Source organism: Helianthus annuus, chromosome 10 (assembly GCF_002127325.2).
Source record: "Helianthus annuus cultivar XRQ/B chromosome 10, HanXRQr2.0-SUNRISE, whole genome shotgun sequence".
Taxonomy (NCBI): Eukaryota; Viridiplantae; Streptophyta; class Magnoliopsida; order Asterales; family Asteraceae; genus Helianthus; species Helianthus annuus.
The window spans coordinates 153268568-153287442 of NC_035442.2; the positions used below are offsets into that span (position 1 = coordinate 153268568).

An 18875-nucleotide genomic window follows, 5' to 3' on the forward strand; every position below is an offset into this window, starting at 1 on the left:
CGATCCATACACACAAGTGTGTGTTATTATATTTTTTTTTTGTTTTAATTAAAAACTAGTTTGCTTTTTAACACCTTTGGCCCCTCAATTATTGTCAGGTTCTTACTTTAGGTGTTTTTAACCCACTCACATACCATTATGAGACTTTTAATTAACTAGGTTGATTATTCCTAGTTAACTTAGTTAGTTCCGGAAGTTGTAACCCGTTTATTTTATGTCCCGTTAACTCGGGTCCCTTTTTATAAACTTTGTCTTCTCAAAGTATTTATCCTCTTTCCAGTTAATATTAAGTTTATTTATTTAAATTCCTAATACTTACCGGGTTAATTTTTACCACTAAAGGTATTTTACCCGTCATTACTAGTAACGCGGTTTGATTACCAAACCCGTTTTTGGGGTGTTACAATGAATAAAATTTATTTTATTTTTGAACTTTATTTTTGGTGTCAATATAATGCAGGACCGTATTAATAAAGTTCAAAATAAAGTTAGTATTCTAAGTTTATAAGTCAACAGAACTTATATGAGTTAATATCCTAAAGTTGCAATAAATAGATATTGCACTTAGATATAGTCAAGTTGAAACTATAAAATATTGCAGTTATTCTTGGATATTAATCTAATAATTTGTATTTCTTAATTAAAAAATAATAAAGTAATAAACTTTAAAGCTACACTAAAAAACTGAACTTACTATGATATAAAGTTAATCAAGATATAAACTCTTAACATCCTATTTTTTTATAAAAACTATTTTTAAAATTTTATAAAAATAAAATTTTTTATATATATAAAAACAAAATTTAACAATTAAAGCTACAGGTGTAAAACGTACTTACGAGTCAACTACTATTTTTTATTTTTATAAAAACAAAAATTTTAAACTTGAAGTTTATTGGATGAATACCATGTGAATATTTAAAGAAAGTTATGAACTTTAAAGAATAAACTGATAAACTTTATCATTTAACAAACAAAATAAACTTACTTTACAACTAGAACAACTTATCTTTTATTTTTTTGTCATTTGATTATTATTTTTTATTAAAAACGAAACTTTACATGTGTAAAACAGTTTTTTTTTACTTTATTTATAAACAAAACATTTTGTTTTTATAAAAAATAATTATTTTATAAACAATTTTTGTAACAAGTAATATAAATAAAATACTCTAGAAATTTACAATCATTACTAGATAAATATTAAATTGTGTTGCAAATTTTTAGGAATAATAAGTTCAACTATATTGTTATAGATAATATTAGTTAGTTTCAAAAGAATTCTTTACCAACTTGACTAGATACATAGTAGATTGTTTTGCATATTTTTAGGGATTATAAGTTAAAAGTAGACTCATATAGATAAAATCAGTTAGGAATTAAAAATCTGAACTTAGTATGATATAAAGTTAATACGAGTCAAATACTATTTTTTAAAGGTCTAAAACGAACTTACGAGTCAAATACTATTTTTTATTTTTATAAAAAACGAAAATTTTAAACTTAAAGTTTATTGGATAAGTACTATGTGGAAATTTAAAAAAGTTATGAACTTTAAAAAATAAAATTATACTTTATAATTTAACCAATAAAATAAACGTACTTTACAATTATAACAACTTATCTTTTATTTTTTGTCTTTTGATTATTAATTTTTATAAAAAACAATATTTTTTGTCTTTTGATTATTAATTTTTATAAAAAAACAAAACTTTACATATGTGTAACACTTATGACATATATCCACCACAATAGTGTTATCATAAATATTATATGAATAAGAAAACTACCAGAAACGAGTGCCGCAATGCAAAGTGTCGCCCCACCACATCGCGCAGGCACCGTACTAGTATTATTTAATAAGATTGAGTGTTTTAGTTATTTTCTCATTTGCCCATGACATTATAGCCTAATGGCATCTTAATGGTGTGATAAAGCTTAGGAGATCGTTAGGTACTGAGTTCGATTCACACAAAGTGGTTTTCCCGGATTTATTAGGTTTCCTCCTGAATTGGTGTATAGACATTATAGCGTAGTGGAGATGGATATAATTGAGTGGTTACCCTGGTGGCACGATAATACTTCAGTTGTCTGTTAGTGATCTAAATTTGCCATTAAAAAAAGTTATTTTCTCATTTTCTATTAACTATTCCATGATTTTAGTGATATATATATAATATATATATAGAAATGGGATCAGGAGAAAACGCTCAAAAGTGTGAGAACGGTGAGAACGCATCCTGGCCCAACACGTGTCACGCGGCATAGAGAAGGGCAAATGGGCTTTTTTGTCCTTTCATCTTCTGCTTTTCCAGCTCCGCTTTTTCGAATATTATTTTAATATTTTTGGCGTTAACCAAATTCAATAATTAATGGCATTTAATGGTTTCATCGTATTAACATTTTGGCGTTTATTCAAATCGTATGCCATTCGAACCCAGGGTGGTCAGGAAATCTATCTGAATGGCGTTTTTCAAGGCGTTTTAAAAAGATGGCCCATTGTTCTATTATTTTTTATAAACATTTTGGCGTTTGTGGTATCTTAGCGTTTTACAATTGTTAGATTATATTTCAGCCACAGTAAAAAAATACAAGTGAAGAAAATAAATTAAAAATCCTAATCGGATCTCTCTTCACAATCTTCACTGTCATCAGTCTCTCTGTTCTTTAATAGTACAAGAACTGTCACAAAAAATATGGCGTTTTATGTAAAACTTAACAAACCCATCGGTTTGATTATTTTGCCTGCTCGTCTGTTGAAGTGGCTTTTTTGTGGATGTTTGAGGACATAGATCTATGACGTGTGGGTGGGTTTTTCGCGTTTTCTTCATGTTGATCTTCATCTTTATAATCATCCCACTCTTTAGTGTCATTGATCTCTTCTCCTCATCCAAGCCTTCTTCAAGAACAAAAAATACAAAATGCCATATGACTGGCATCAATATCTTTTTCTTGAATTTTTGTCCATCTCATGCAGCAAAATCTTACTGAGTTACTCGCCTCCGCTAACAATTCATTCAGTGAAACTTCACGAATAACAATACTGAATATCCAAGAAAGCATAGTAGCCATCTTTGATTTTTTTTTTGGCGTTTTACAGTGAGTGGTATTGAGTAGTATTGGCGTTTATTTTTTTAGTTTGATCAAATGGAAGTTGCTGAGACATATCATTTTATATGATCTCTTTTTGGCGCCTAAGTTAGGCGGTGCATTATTATAATAAAGTATTAGTCTTTTCAGTTACTGTTTGTAATTATGTTTTTGACAAGCTTTATCGCTGAAGTCTGCAACACGTCCCATCTTTCAAGTTTGGTGTTTTAGATTCTAATTTAATAAATTTTCCCTATCTTCAGTATTACTGATTTGTAGTTACTGTTTCTAGTTACATTTTCAAGTTTGTTTTTTATTTATTTTATTTATTTTATTATTTTATTTTTTATTTTTCTGGTTTTTTATAATACTTGTCCAAAGTAATTTTATGATGGTTTGATAAACGCCAAAGGTGTAAGACATTTGGCTTTTTTGGCTAATTATTAGATATGACGTTGTTTCTATATAACAATCAACTGAAAAAGAAAATTAAACAAAATAAATATTGATCTTCCAAATCTTCACTGTCATCAGTCTCTTTCTTCTTTTGAAGCATCTTCACTGGCTGTTTCGACTTTCGTATGATTTTCTTTATTTTTGTTTTTTGAAGTAGTTTTTTTGTCGCCGTTTGGAAACACAAAGTCTGAAATCAGCCTCTTTTTCTATAATTTTTGTCCATCTCATGCAGCAAAATGTTATTGAGTTTACACCCTTTCAGCCAAAATGTTATCTTTTTTGGCGTTTTACCGTCAAAAAGAAAGCCACAAAATAAACCATCTTAAAACTGTAAATTTGATCATGCTAAAATCAATAAAGTGTTGTTGTATGGTGATGGATAACATTGTTAATCCTCAGTTAAGAAAGATAACTGACAATGTTGTCCACCCCATACAGCTACACTTTATTGACGACAATATATTTGATGTTTGGGTTTTCTGGCGTTTATCAGACGAATGGTATATATTAAATATGGCGTTTGGAGTTTTTGTGTGTGTTTTTAATTGAAGGTCTGAGTTGTTGTATATATATGATTTTTTCGGCGGGATTTTACTATAATTAAGTTTGGCGTTTTATATCTAATGGCGTTTTTAGTTAGAATGGTGTGTGATTTTTGTTTGGCGTTTTATTTTCATGAGATGGCGTTTTGTTTGGAGTAGTCAAAAGACGCTTTTACCCTTAATGAAGCGCGTCCACGTAATAAAATTGATGTTATTTACGAAAACGCCACGCGCCAATCTAGTCCATAGATTGTTTTGATCGGACGATCCATAAGCGTTCTCACCGTTCTCACAATTTCCACCGTTTTCTCTAAATCCCGACCCTATATATATATATATATATATATATATATATATATATATATATATATATATATATATATATATATATATATATATATAGGGTGGGGTTCCTCTACAAAGTGTGTTTTTCCTACAAAGTGTAGGAAGTGTTTTGGGCCATTGGATGAGTAGTTTTAATGGTTGAGATTACATGAGTGGCATTTTTGTAATATATGCATTTTATTTAATGATTGATTTAACTGATTGAAGACATCTTGGTAATTGAGCATGTTTTAAAAATAGAAACAACTATCATTCATTCATTCTTGTAGAATTATCTCCACATTCTCTCTCCTCATTAAACAAATTCTCCTAAAATCAAGGAGAAATTGAATATAAAAGATTTGATTGTGTTTAAAATCTGAAATTTACTAAATTAGAGTTTGATTTGTTTTTATCTAAGGACGAGAATCGGAGTTCAATTTTGTTTTTTTATCAAGTATCGTGTTTTATATTAGTGATAAAACACATTGTGAAGAAACTGCGGAAAAAAAATCTAATAGGACCAGAAACTGATAAAACACAATGAGAAGAAACATGTGAAGAAAAACACACTGCGAAGAAAGTATGAAGAAAAACACACTGATAAAACACACTGCGACGAATCTGTGAAGAAAAACACATTAATAAAACACATTATGAAGAAAAACACACTGTGAAAAAACAGTAAATAAAAACATACTAATAAAAAATCATCTGAAGGATAAGAGAATGATTCACGTTTGATTCTGCGAAACTGATACAATTCCATAAATAAGATATAGGGTTTCCTTAAAAGTCTCATTTTGTTGTTTTAGATTTATCTTTTTCAAAAATAATTTATTTAGTGAATTATCATTGTACCATTTTATTAAAATTCTCTAGATGACACATGTTATAACCATATTACTTCATACACTTTCTAGAAAAAGATGACTTTGTAGCCAACTCCCACCCTATATATATATATATATATATATATATATATATATATATATATATATATATGAAAATGACATTTTTTCTAAAAAGTTGCAAAATGATGGTTTATATAAGCACATACATAGATAATTATAATCAGCACATATAGTAACAAATACATACACAATTATAACTAACACATGATTTATATAAGCAACACATGATTTTGTATAACCAGCACATACATATATAATTATAACCAACACATATATGAGCAACACATGAGTTTGTATAACCAGCACATGAATTCGTATAATTAGCACATGAATTTAAAGTTACTTCCATGATTTTAGGAATTCTTAGAAACCATCTCTAAACTAAAATACAAAAATGCCCTTGATACATAAATTAGAAGGATGATATGTGACGGATTGTGAATGGATCCTATTGTTTTTACACAAAATAGAGTTTATATATGATCCTACCACTTATCTATAATACAATTAGCAACTTTGATAAACAGTGCTTTGACTTTTTGACTTTCCTTTTTTTAATCTTTTTATATTTTTACTCCACAACTTTCAGCATTAACACTTACAAACTCATAACTTTCTAAAGAATTTATAACCGAGATTTTGTGAAACCTTAACTTCTTTTTGTAGTTGAATGATAAACTAAAACTAGGTGTTGATGTTATGAGGGGGGGGGGTGTTGGTGCTGGTGAGCAGTCAAAGTGGTGGCGATGGTGAGAAATCTTGGTGGTAATGAGATGTCATGTCATTTGACTAGACATACGTAAAAATAAGCATGAAAACATATTATATTCGCCCAAATATACATGAAAATAAGCAAGAAAATGTATTATATTTGACTAGATGTACATAAACATAGGCATGAAAAACATATTATATTTGACCAGACGTATATAAATGATTTGTTGCAAAACACATGCGTTTATCCCATGTAAATTGTATAATTTTCGATAGTTTTAGAGTCATTTTTATTAGTTTCCAACTTTATTTGATTAGGTTGTGTATTTGTAGGTCCAGATGTGAAAATGGATAAATACAAACTTAAACGATCAATAAACAAAATTCTGGGAATATATAATGAAGTCGAAGGGCTGAATTTGCATTTTATGGAAAGTTTTATACAAGGCTGCATTGTGAAGATCTCATAAAACTTGAGGGACCAAAGTTGAACAAAAGCTGAAAGTTGTGTTAATTGCATGTCGTGACAAAAGGGAGAGACATCCTCGTGAAGCATGACGTGGGTGCAAGTGTTAACCGAGCCAAACTCTTGTTGACCGACTGTTTAAATAGCCAAAATGGCCAAGAATGGGTCAACTTTTCCAAACTAGCCAACTGAAACGTCTCATAGAGACGTTTCACGAATTCCCACGCGTCTCAAAGACGTTTCCTCATCAGCCATCCACCGAAAGACACGTGTCCAATCCTATCATTTTTTTTTGAACAGTGTCCAATCCCATCATAATCAGCTTTTGCTTTTTGTTGTCAGTCAAAGACGTTTCCTCCCCTTTCTCTCTCTACAAATCCACCCACCCCTCCCTTTTCTCTCTCTACAATATTTAAAGCAAAAGAAAAAGAAAGCTGAAACATTTACACACACAAACACAACTTCTCTTTCTTTCTTTCTTTCTCTCTCTCATTCGCCATTTTCACCTTCTTTTCCTACCATTTATTAGATTCCTTTTCTTTCTCTTCTTCCAATTGATTATTATTATGCAGATGCTTATGTTCATATGAAACAACAATAACCCATCTAATTTCCCTTTTTTTTCTCCATTATTTTACTTGGGTTTTCAACAAATTAAACCCCTTTTTTATTTTTGTTTTGGGGTGAAACGTCTCAGGTGAATTCCCACATGTGGTGGTGACGTTAGTCGCCGTAGAAGAAGAGGTGTCGTCGGAGAGGAGTTGCAGGTTAACAGAGGTGGTGGAGGGGTTGGACGACGAAGGTGATGGTGGCCGGAGGACTCGTCGGAGAAGATGAAGGAATTACAGGTTGGGAAACGTCTCAGCAAAGTTCTGAAACGTCTCAGCTTGGGAAACATCTCAGCAGAGTTCTGAAACGTCTCAGCTTGGGAAACGTCTCAGCAAAGTTCTGAAACTTCTCAGCAGCACTTGTGGACACGTGGCTTTCGGTGGGTGGCTATTCTTTGAGACGTTTCAGGCTTGAGGAAACGTCTTATGAAGCCGTTTGAATTGGCTATTCTTGAAACTTTGACCAAGTCTTGGCTATTTTGGCTATTTCCCCTTTGTTTTGTTTGTTTTTTTTGGGGATTAGATTTATAAGGTCGGAGGGTGTGGGGGCGCCACCCCCGCCAGCTCAGCATCTATAGCACCCTGGGGCGCTATCCCTCCACACCCTCCCATTTAAGGAGGGGCGCTATACAGTCTCCGCCAAGATGATAACGAGCCTTAAACGCGTTGAACGAGGAAAGTTGGTCAAATTTGACCGTTTGCAACGTTCAAAAATAAAATTAAAAAAAAACTTTTTTTTAATTCAAATATAAATATAAACCAATTCCAAACTAAAAAACTCACAAATCACAACCAAAACACACACCAATCACAACTAAAAAATGTCTTCTCCGAGCTCCTCATCTGACGGTGTTCTTGACGATATGGTTATCGCCATGACGCAGGAGGCGATTAATTATTTGAGAGAAGAAGCCAAATCCTCTGCATCGCGTACCAGGCAACCGCCTCTTGAATGGAATCGGTTAGCTGCTCATGAACGTCTGGTGCAAGATTATTTTTGTGAAACTCATTTGTACGATGATGTTCAGTTTAAGCGTAGGTTTCGTATGAGCCGAAGACTATTCGTTAAAATTTCCAATGATCTTGCGGGCGAATCCTTTTTTTTTCACGCAAAGGGTAAGTGCAAGTCGCAAAGTTGGTTTCTCTGGACTACAAAAGTGTACAGCAGCAATTAGGCAACTAGCATACGGCACAGCGAGTGATGCGTGGGATGAATATTTAAGGATGTCGTTGTCACAACCCCCGGTCCCTAGTTCCCGGGAACGGGCGGCCGTGAGCCAGTTTCGGTGGTATCACGTTAATTACTTATTTGGCAGTGGAAATTTTCATCAGGACCGTAGTTAGGAAATATTAAATCAGAGTAAACCACCATATTTTATAATATTAAACAAATGGGTAAAACCCAAGTTTTTATTACAAACTGATTTACAGGGATAAATCCCACTTTATTGAAATAAACGCTTTCTTTTATTTAGGTAACTTTTATAGCCATTTTTCCAAGCCTTCAGTGCTGTCCAGCTGGCTTCTATTTGGCTTTCACATTGTGTTACCTGAAACGCGTTTTAAAAAGGTTTTGTCAGTGGGAAATACTGGTGAGTGAATCCCAGTTTAATCAAGAAATATTAATTTACTTTAAACAGTATTGAGGGCGATTACAATATTTATATCTACCCAATTACTCATTCAGTAGTGTCAAGTCTGAATGAGGGTCATATTACACATTGGCTAACTCTTCGTCCAATGGTAACGTTACTCACATTTTGTATACAAAACCCCAACATACCGGCAGTAATTGTAGAATTACAAAGACTCAATCACTGCTAAATCGCATTGTAAAAAGGTTAAGGTTTTGTAAAAACTGTTAATAAAAAGGAGATTACTCACAAAAAGGTTTTCATAAAAAGAGGATTACTCACATTGCTGTCTTAGGTTATTCTTTAGGGTTTCCTGGTGAATATCTATAATTTACACAAATGCACGTGTGTTAGTATAATAACCCATTTTAACATTAGTAATACCCTCCCCGAGACGGCATTCCAACGACTACGTCGGGCAGAACCACGACAGCCGTTACGGAACCCTAGATCAATCGGGCAACGTATCTAATACGTCTCCAGGGGTTATAATACTTACATCGTAGCAGAACCTCGCTATTTTAGGGGGTATAATGCCCGTGTATAATTACTTCCTACAGAAATTGTGATTTGAGATTGAGAATGTGAGCGACGAAAAACGTAGACTGATGGCTTTCTTATATAGTTGCTGATATTGACTCTCAGGCGGCCCGCGTAAGGTAAGGCTAAGCCTTACGCGGCCCACGTCAACACACGGTCAACCTATAGCTTGGCTGATTCGATACGTAGGTCCGCCACGATGATGACACGTGTCAGCTCAGGGTCGCGCCACAATTTAGGTTTCTCGCGGCCCGCGTTAACTTAGACTATCTTATACGCGGCCCGCATGAACTTAAGGTTTAAGCGAAATCAGGTTATACCCTCGCGCGGCCCGCGTTATGTTGAGGTGAGGTCCCATGCGGCCCGCCTCAACTTAATTTTTATTGTTTTAATTTATTTTATATATTATATTCTAATTTGGGCTCGGTTTTCACATACGGGGTGCATATAAAGACATATTGATATATTTAAAGATATATTAGGGTGTCAGAAATATTATGAGGATGTCGGTTTTACCGAGGGTTGTTATATCCTCCCCACCTTGTTTTAGAGCTCGTCCTCGAGATCTACTGGAACAAGTGTGGATATTTCTTTTGCATTTCTGATTCAAGTTCCCATGTGTATTCAGGTCCTCTTTTGGAGTCCCATTTCACTTTGACCAGAACTAATCTCTTATGCTTGAGATTCTTAATTTTTCTATCTTCAATCTGTAGAGGCCTCTCTACAAATTTGAGTTGTTCATTAACCTTTATATCTTTGAGAGGTACTACGAGTGATTCATCAGCTAGGCACTTTTTAAGATTAGATACATGAAATACATCATGTATTCCTGCCATTTCTTCTGGCAGTTGTAGCTGATAGGCTACAGGTCCTATTCTTTCAAGAATTTTGAAAGGTCCAATATACCTGGGACTTAGCTTTCCTCTTTTGATGAATCTTACCACTCCTTTCCAGGGAGAGACTTTCAATAATACTTTATCTCCTACTTGAAATTCTAATGGTTTGCGTCTGTTGTCGGTGTAACTCTTTTGTCGATCACGTGCTGTTTTTAGTCGTTCCTTGACTTGAATGATTTTATCAGTTGTTTCCTGTACTATCTCGGGTCCAGATAATTGTTTTTCCCCAATTTCTGCCCAACAGACTGGGGTTCTGCACTTTCGTCCATAAAGTGCTTCGAATGGTGCAGCATTGATACTTGTGTGATAACTGTTATTATAAGAAAATTCTATTAAAGGTAAGTGTTTGTCCCAATTACCTCCAAAATCAATTACACAAGCTCTAAGCATGTCCTCCATTGTCTGAATTGTCCTTTCGCTTTGTCCGTCCGTTTGAGGATGATAAGCTGTGCTTAGATTTATCCTGGTTCCCATTGCTTTTTGGAAACTTGACCAAAAATGAGAAGTAAAACGGCTATCTCTATCGGAAACAATTGATAAAGGAATGCCATGTAAAGAAACGATTTCATTTACATACAATTTGGCTAATTGTTCCATACTAAAGGTTTCCTTCATTGGTATGAAATGAGCTGACTTGGTTAACCTATCTACAATCACCCAGATTGTATCATTACCTTTCCTTGTTTTAGGCAATTTGGTAACAAAATCCATTGTTATCAATTCCCATTTCCAAACTGGTATTTCTAATTGTTGTAACAAACCTGAGGGTTTCTGATGTTCAGCTTTAATTTGTGAGCAAGTTAAACATTTAGAAACATAGGCTGCTACATCCTTTTTCATTCCTATCCACCAGAAATTTTTCCTTAAATCCTGATACATTTTATCACTTCCTGAATGCATCGTATATTTAGACTTATGGGCTTCTTCTAATATACGGTGACGTAAATTTCCTAATTTAGGTATCCACATTCTCTTTTTATGGAACCTCCAAATTCCATCTGTTCCTTGTTCTAATCTGATTGTTTAAATCTACTTGTAGATTTAATTTAAGAGAACGTACCCTTTTTGGCTTTTCGTGATATTTTCGACTTAAAGCATCAGCCACCACATTGGCTTTTCTTGCATGATACTGGATATCACAATCATAATCACTAAGTAATTCCATCCAGCGTCTCTGTCTCATATTCAATTCTTTTTGCCCGAAGACATATCTTAAACTTTTATGATCCGTGAATATGGTAAACTTACTACCATAAAGATAATGTCTCCAAATCTTAAGGGCAAAAATTATGGCTCCTAATTCCAAATCATGGGTCGAATAATTTTCTTCATGACTCTTAAGCTGTCTAGATGCATAAGCTATAACCTTTTGACGTTGCATTAACACACATCCATATCCTAACTTAGAAGCATCACAAAAGACTACAAAGTCTTCAGTTCCTTCTGGTAACGCTAGTATGGGTGTATGGGTTAATCTTTGCTTAAGAATTCTAAAGGCTTCTTCTTGTTTTGGTCCCCATTCAAACTTAACAGATTTACAGGTTAACTTAGTTAAAGGAATGGCTATTCTAGAAAAATCTCGGATAAATCTTCTATAATAACCGGCTAATCCTAAGAAACTTCTAACTTCAGTTGGTGACTCTGGGGTTTTCCATTTGGTAATTGCCTCGATTTTTGTTGGATCTACATGAATTCCTTCATGGTTAACTAAATGTCCGAGAAATTGTACCTGTTCTAACCAAAACTCACACTTTGAAAATTTAGCATAAAGCTTTTCCTTTCTCAATAAACTTAAAAGTAAGTGCAAGTGTTTTGCATGCTCCTCTTTACTTTTAGAGTAAATTAGAATATCATCTATGAAGAGAATTATGAATTTATCCAAATATGGCTTACATATTCGGTTCATCATGTCCATAAATGCGGCTGGGGCATTGGTCAAACCAAATGGCATGACAGTAAATTCATAATGACCATACCTTGTTCTGAATGCGGTTTTAGGAATGTCCTCTTCCTGTACCTTTAGTTAATGATATCCTGATCTTAAATCGATTTTAGAGAAAAATCGAGCTCCTTGAAGTTGATCAAACAAATCATCGATCCTTGGTAATGGGTACCGATTCTTAATCGTGACTTTGTTCAATTCACGGTAGTCAATGCACATACGCATTGCTCCGTCCTTTTTCTTGACAAATAAAATCGGCGCTCCCCATGGTGATGAGCTTGGCTGTATGAATCCTTTCTCCAACAATTCGTCTAGTTGTCTCTTCAGTTCTTGCATTTCAGCGGGTGCCAAACGGTAAGGTGCTTTGGCAATCGGTGCTGTTCCTGGTAACAGGTGAATTCTGAATTCAACTTCCCTGTCTGGCGGTAGTCCTGGCAATTCTTCTGGAAAGACATCTGAAAACTGGGACACTACTGGAATGTCTTTTAATTCTTTTCCTTTCGTTTTAGTGATTATAGAAATCAAATACACTATAGATCCTTTCCTTATACAACTTGCAGTTTTCATCACAGAGATGAATTTAGTGGATCTAGATAACTTATCTCCTTTAATTGTGATCTTTTCACCTCTTGGTGATTTTATCTGAATTGACTTTTGATCACATAAGATATTGGCTTTATTGGCTATTAACCAATCCATTCCTAATACGATATCAAATCCTACCAGATTCATTGGGTAAAGGTTTGCAATAAATTTTTGATTAAAAATTTCTATTCTTGCTCCTTGCAAGATTTCAGAAATTCTAACGGTTTCTCCATTTGCGGTTTCTACTAAACATTCTTGTGGTAGTTTAGTTAATGATTGATTTAGGAGTTTGCAAAATGAAGTATTAATAAAACTTTGGTTGGCACCAGAGTCAAATAATACTTTAGCAAAAATATCATTAACTAAAAACGTACCAGCAATGACGTCCGGAATCATCCTAGCTTCGTCTGCAGTTAGAACGAATGCTCTAGCATTTTTAGTGTTCTTGTTGTTTGCAACTGGGGCTAATTTTGGACAGTTGGTCTTGATGTGACCTTGTTCCCCACAGTTGAAGCACACCCTGCTATTAGCTTTCTTCCTGCAGTCTTCTTCTTTGTGACCTGATATTTTGCAAAAATTGCAATAAATGGAGCATTTTCCAGAATGCTTCCTTTTGCAATACTTGCAATAAGGTGCAGATGTAGATCCTACATTCCTACGGTTAGAATTCCCAGAATGGAATTCTCGGGTAAGCTTTTGGGTTAGGTTTCTCCTCTGGTCTTCTTCTCTAGTACGGATTAACTCATCTGTCAAGGTATTGGCTAGTTTTACAGCTTCTTCTATGGTTTGGGGTCTAGCTGCCTTGACTACATGTCTAATCTCTCCAATTAATCCCCAGATATAACGGGAGATTAATACCGGTTCGGGTGATGCAAGGGTAGGTACTATCCTAGCATATTCAAAGAATGTGGTAGTGTAACCCTTACTGTCCACCCCGGTCATTCTAAGATTTAGAAACTTATTTGCTATCTGTTCTTTTTCATTGGGAGGGCAGAATTTTCTTTCTACCATATTTTTAAATTCCTCCCATTCCATGTTATAAATCCTATCACTTCCTCTTGACTGGAGGATAGTGTTCCACCATTCTAAGGCTGCGTTTTTAAACAGATTTGAAGCAAACATTATCTTATCTTCCTCAGCACATTTGCTTATTTTTAAAACGGCCTCAGTTTTCTCTATCCAGCGTAGGGCTGCAATGGGTCCTTCATTGCCCGAGAATTCTATTGGTTTACAGGACCAGAATTCCTTGTAAGAACAACCATATGGCATGGTTCTTCTTCTTTTGGGAATGGGCGCTTGAAGTACGGGTCCATTGTTCACGCTGTTTTCCGGTTCACTTGGTCGTTTACTGCTATGCTTACTTTTATTATTTGCTTCTTGAACCGTTTGAATAATCAATGGCATTGCATCTATAATTCCTTGTGCCACTATATGTTGAACGGCACTATTATCCATTTGGTTTCCATTGTTATTGTTGTCCGGATTCTCATTAACCACGTTAATGTTACTCTGGTTATCGTTATTCAGATTATCTTGATTTTCCTCGTCGGCCATCTGAATTTTAAACAATTTACCAAATATTAATATCACAATTAATATTTGAATATAGCCAATCACATGACACGCACTTTTAACCAAAAGCGTCGAGCATTGCGACTTTTACTCTATTTATATAGTATGCATCATTACACACTAGTGCTGAAATTTAAATTACAATACTAACTGAAATGTAAAGCTACAATACTAATAGTAGGCATCCATAGTTTTTTTTTCTAACACATACACACATATATTATTTTATTATTATTATTATTACTGTTTCTACCATCACCTTCACTGATATGGATTCATCCAAAAATCCATATTACGCTCATCGTATTTCCATACGAGGCGTTCTCCCACCTGTCGCATACGATCACTGCTTTCTAAAATTTCCTCCCCAAAAGTCCTAAGTTCCTGGACATTTTCTGCACTCATTGGGGGTGCAGGTTCTAGGACTGGGTTTGGAAACTGAGGTACGGGTTCCTGATACGGAGGCATAGGGGCCTGGTACGGGTATGGATTCTCTAAAATTTCCCTAACATATGCATCACTAATGTTATAGGGATCTTGGGGATCTAACCCTGGGTAAGCTCCTAAGTTGGGCATTGGCACATTTTCCTGTATTGGGTTTTGTTGCACGTAGTCCCTAATATCATCCCACCAGGGGTCGTAATTATTTGGGTCTAGGGGATCTGGTGCAGGTACCCGAGGTATCTCCTCTGGGTTGTAATCAGGCATTTCTATCTGGTCTTCTACTTCCATGGGTTGGTCAGGATTTTGTGGTTGGGGTGCTAGCATTTGTTCCAGGTTTGGGTCAGCAGCAGTGGTTGCTAAAATATGGATATTAGCAATACCCCTATTGAGCATATCCTGATTATAAGCATCAGTTTCTCTTTTTGCTGCGGCTAACACTCGCTGTTCCTGCAACTTTTTCATTCTCTTCCTACGCTCGTGCGCTCCCCTACTGAACCATCCCCTCTTTTTCTGAGGAAATGGCTCTTCAGACTGAGCCTTAAACACAAAGATTCCTTCTTCTGTGTCAGCAGAATACCCCGAGAGGGCAGGCTGAGAAGAGGAGGTGCCTTCGCTCCTAGGCGAACCAGACAGTTGACGATAGGCGTCAGAAGGTCCTTGGTCGCTCATACTGTAAACTAACAAATAGTCAATTAACACATAGCAAGAAATACAATTATACACGTATTTCCATAGTTTATTTCCTAACAATTTAAATTTTGATGTCAGCAGAACACTTCTGTGGCTGAATCAGTGGCATAGCTCTGATACCACCTTTTGTCACAACCCCCGGTCCCTAGTTCCCGGGAACGGGCGGCCGTGAGCCAGTTTCGGTGGTATCACGTTAATTACTTATTTGGCAGCGGAAATTTTCATCAGGACCGTAGTTAGGAAATATTAAATCAGAGTAAACCACCATATTTTATAATATTAAACAAATGGGTAAAACCCAAGTTTTTATTACAAACTGATTTACAGGGATAAATCCCACTTTATTGAAATAAACGCTTTCTTTTATTTAGGTAACTTTTATAGCCACTTTTCCAAGCCTTCAGTGCTGTCCAGCTGGCTTCTATTTGGCTTTCACATTGTGTTACCTGAAACGCGTTTTAAAAAGGTTTTGTCAGTGGGAAATACTGGTGAGTGAATCCCAGTTTAATCAAGAAATATTAATTTACTTTAAACAGTATTGAGGGTGATTACAATGTTTATATCTACCCAATTACTCATTCAGTAGTGTCAAGTCTGACTGAGGGTCATATTACACATTGGCTAACTCTTCGTCCAATGATAACGTTACTCACATTTTGTATACAAAACCCCAACATGCCGGCAGTAATTGTAGAATTACAAAGACTCAATCACTGCTAAATCGCATTGTAAAAAGGTTAAGGTTTTGTAAAAACTGTTAATAAAAAGGAGATTACTCACAAAAAGGTTTTCATAAAAAGAGGATTACTCACATTGCTGTCTTAGGTTATTCTTTAGGGTTTCCTGGTGAATATCTATAATTTACACAAATGCACGTGTGTTAGTATAATAACCCATTTTAACATTAGTAATACCCTCCCCGAGACGGCATTCCAACGACTACGTCGGGCAGAACCACGACAGCCGTTACGGAACCCTAGATCAATCGGGCAGCGTATCTAATACGTCTCCAGGGGTTATAATACTTACATCGTAGCAGAACCTCGCTATTTTAGGGGGTATAATGCCCGCGTATAATTACTTCCTACAGAAATTGTGATTTGAGATTGAGAATGTGAGCGACGAAAAACGTAGACTGATGGCTTTCTTATATAGTTGCTGATATTGACTCTCAGGTGGCCCGTGTAAGGTAAGGCTAAGCCTTACGCGGCCCGCGTCAACACACGGTCAACCTATAGCTTGGCTGATTCGATACGTAGGTCCGCCACGATGATGACACGTGTCAGCTCAGGGTCGCGCCACAATTTAGGTTTCTCGCGGCCCGCGTTAACTTAGACTATCTTATACGCGGCCCGCATGAACTTAAGGTTTAAGCGAAATCAGGTTATACCCTCGCGCGGCCCGCGTTATGTTGAGGTGAGGTCCCATGCGGCCCGCCTCAACTTAATTTTTATTGTTTTAATTTATTTTATATATTATATTCTAATTTGGGCTCGGTTTTCACATACGGGGTGCATATAAAGACATATTGATATATTTAAAGATATATTAGGGTGTCAGAAATATTATGAGGATGTCGGTTTTACCGAGGGTTGTTGTAGTCGTCAAGAATGTGTCGTGAGTCTCTTGAAAATTTTTGTGAAGGTAATTTTTATTAACACTAGTATTTATTATTTTTATTTACTCGTTATTATTTTTTAATTAACAATAGTATATTAGGTGTAATCTCTCTGTACGGGAGACGATATTTGAGGATGCCAACCTCAGCCGACGTTCCACTTCTATACGAGGCCCATCAGCGCATACACGGGTTTCCTAGAATGTTTGGTAGTCTTGATTGCACGCACTGGGAATGGGCGGCATGTCCAACTGCTTGGAAATGGCAACATCATCGTGGTGACCATGATGGTCCTACCCCAATATTACAAGCGGTCGCTTCTCAAGATTTATGGATTTGGCATGCGTACTTTGGCATGGCTGGTACGAACAATGACATTGCAATTTTAATGTCCTCGAATCTATTCGACGATGTCATAGACGGTGTTGCACCAGATACTTCATTCTATGCGAACGACGTGCAGTATAAGTATGGCTACTATCTCATAGACAGTATTTATCCCGAGTGGGCGACGTTGGTAAAAACTCTTTCGTGTCCAGATGACGAAAAAAGATTGTATTTCAAGAAAAAACAAGAGTCAGCAAGAAAAGATATCGAGCGGGCTTTCGGTGTGTTAAAGAAAAGATGGTCTATCATCGCCCAGCCGTCGAGGATACTTGAAAAAAGTAAAATGAGAAACGTCATGTATACGTGTATCATTTTGCATAACATGATATTGGAGGACTCGGGTAGAGCATTTTGTGGAGAAAGCTATGATGAAAGTAACAAACCGACGAACCCAATACTAACATACGCTGAGAAAGAAGATATCCGAGCGAAGATACGGGCTAGGCACACACACCATAACCTTCGAGCCGATCTGACAGAGCACCTATGGTTTTATCGTGAACAAGGAGGAGTCGACACAGACGCCGAGTAGTGTTTCTATTTTTTTTAATGAAATTATGTAGTGTTTTTATTTTTTTAATGAAATTATGTAGTGTTTTTATTTTTTAATGAAATTATGTTTTTTTTTATTTTCTAGTTATTAAAATTGCCATTTAATTTAAACAAATAAATATTTAAATAAATAAATAATTAGGTAATCATGACATGGGGCTCCATCCACACTATGCAAATTAAAGGGGGGCATGATAAAGCCCCAGGGGTGACATGGCGCTGACGTGGAGCTTAGGTGGACTGATAAAGCCCCATGGGGGCTCCAACCACACCCTCTAGCCTAAATGAAATTAGGATGTATGTGATATATAATTATTGTTTTCTCCCAATTTACAAAACTTTTGATACGAAATTTTGATAGGTGATTCTTGTTTGGTCAAAAATCAAGCTAAGGATATTGTAATCAAATCTGATTTTGTGAGGTAGTGTGCTTGAATAAAAAACAAGTGTTTGATCAAATACGAAATGTAGAAAATGATGAACACGATGAGTTGTACGAGGAAAAAGCCCTTGATCTTTAGAAGACCTCCGGCATAAAAAACCTCGGATAGTGAAAACTATCACTATCAACTATATTGCACAATAAAGATTACAAGTTTGGATGTTGATCAAGTGTGGTACAATAATTGTTCATTAAGTGTGTTGTGAATGCTCTTGTTTGTAGTGTCTGCGAGAGAGAGAGTGTTCGTGTATATATCAGTGTGTATGTGAACTAATGAATATCTAAAACACTTGATCAACCCCTTTTGAAATAAGCTAACAACTCGGTCCGATTTTCATGGGAAACCACGTCCAAGCTCATGAACGTTAGTAGAATTCATCACGTGCAGCATCTCCAACGAATATTGACCGAGATTCCAACTATGACTATGTTCACGTCGTCCACAACCTGCATGGAACA

General features: G+C 35.5%; 1 protein-coding gene across 1 annotated transcript; it reads left to right on the forward strand.

Moving 5' to 3' along the window:
* The first annotated feature begins 7935 nt into the window (after nucleotides 1–7935).
* LOC110882833 (protein ALP1-like) lies at nucleotides 7936–17954 on the forward strand. The gene is made up of 2 exons (XM_022130753.1): nucleotides 7936–8230; nucleotides 17137–17954. Exons 1-2 carry the CDS (start codon nucleotides 7936–7938, stop codon nucleotides 17952–17954), a joined length of 1113 nt encoding a protein of 370 aa, XP_021986445.1.
* Nucleotides 17955–18875: the final 921 nt, after the last annotated feature.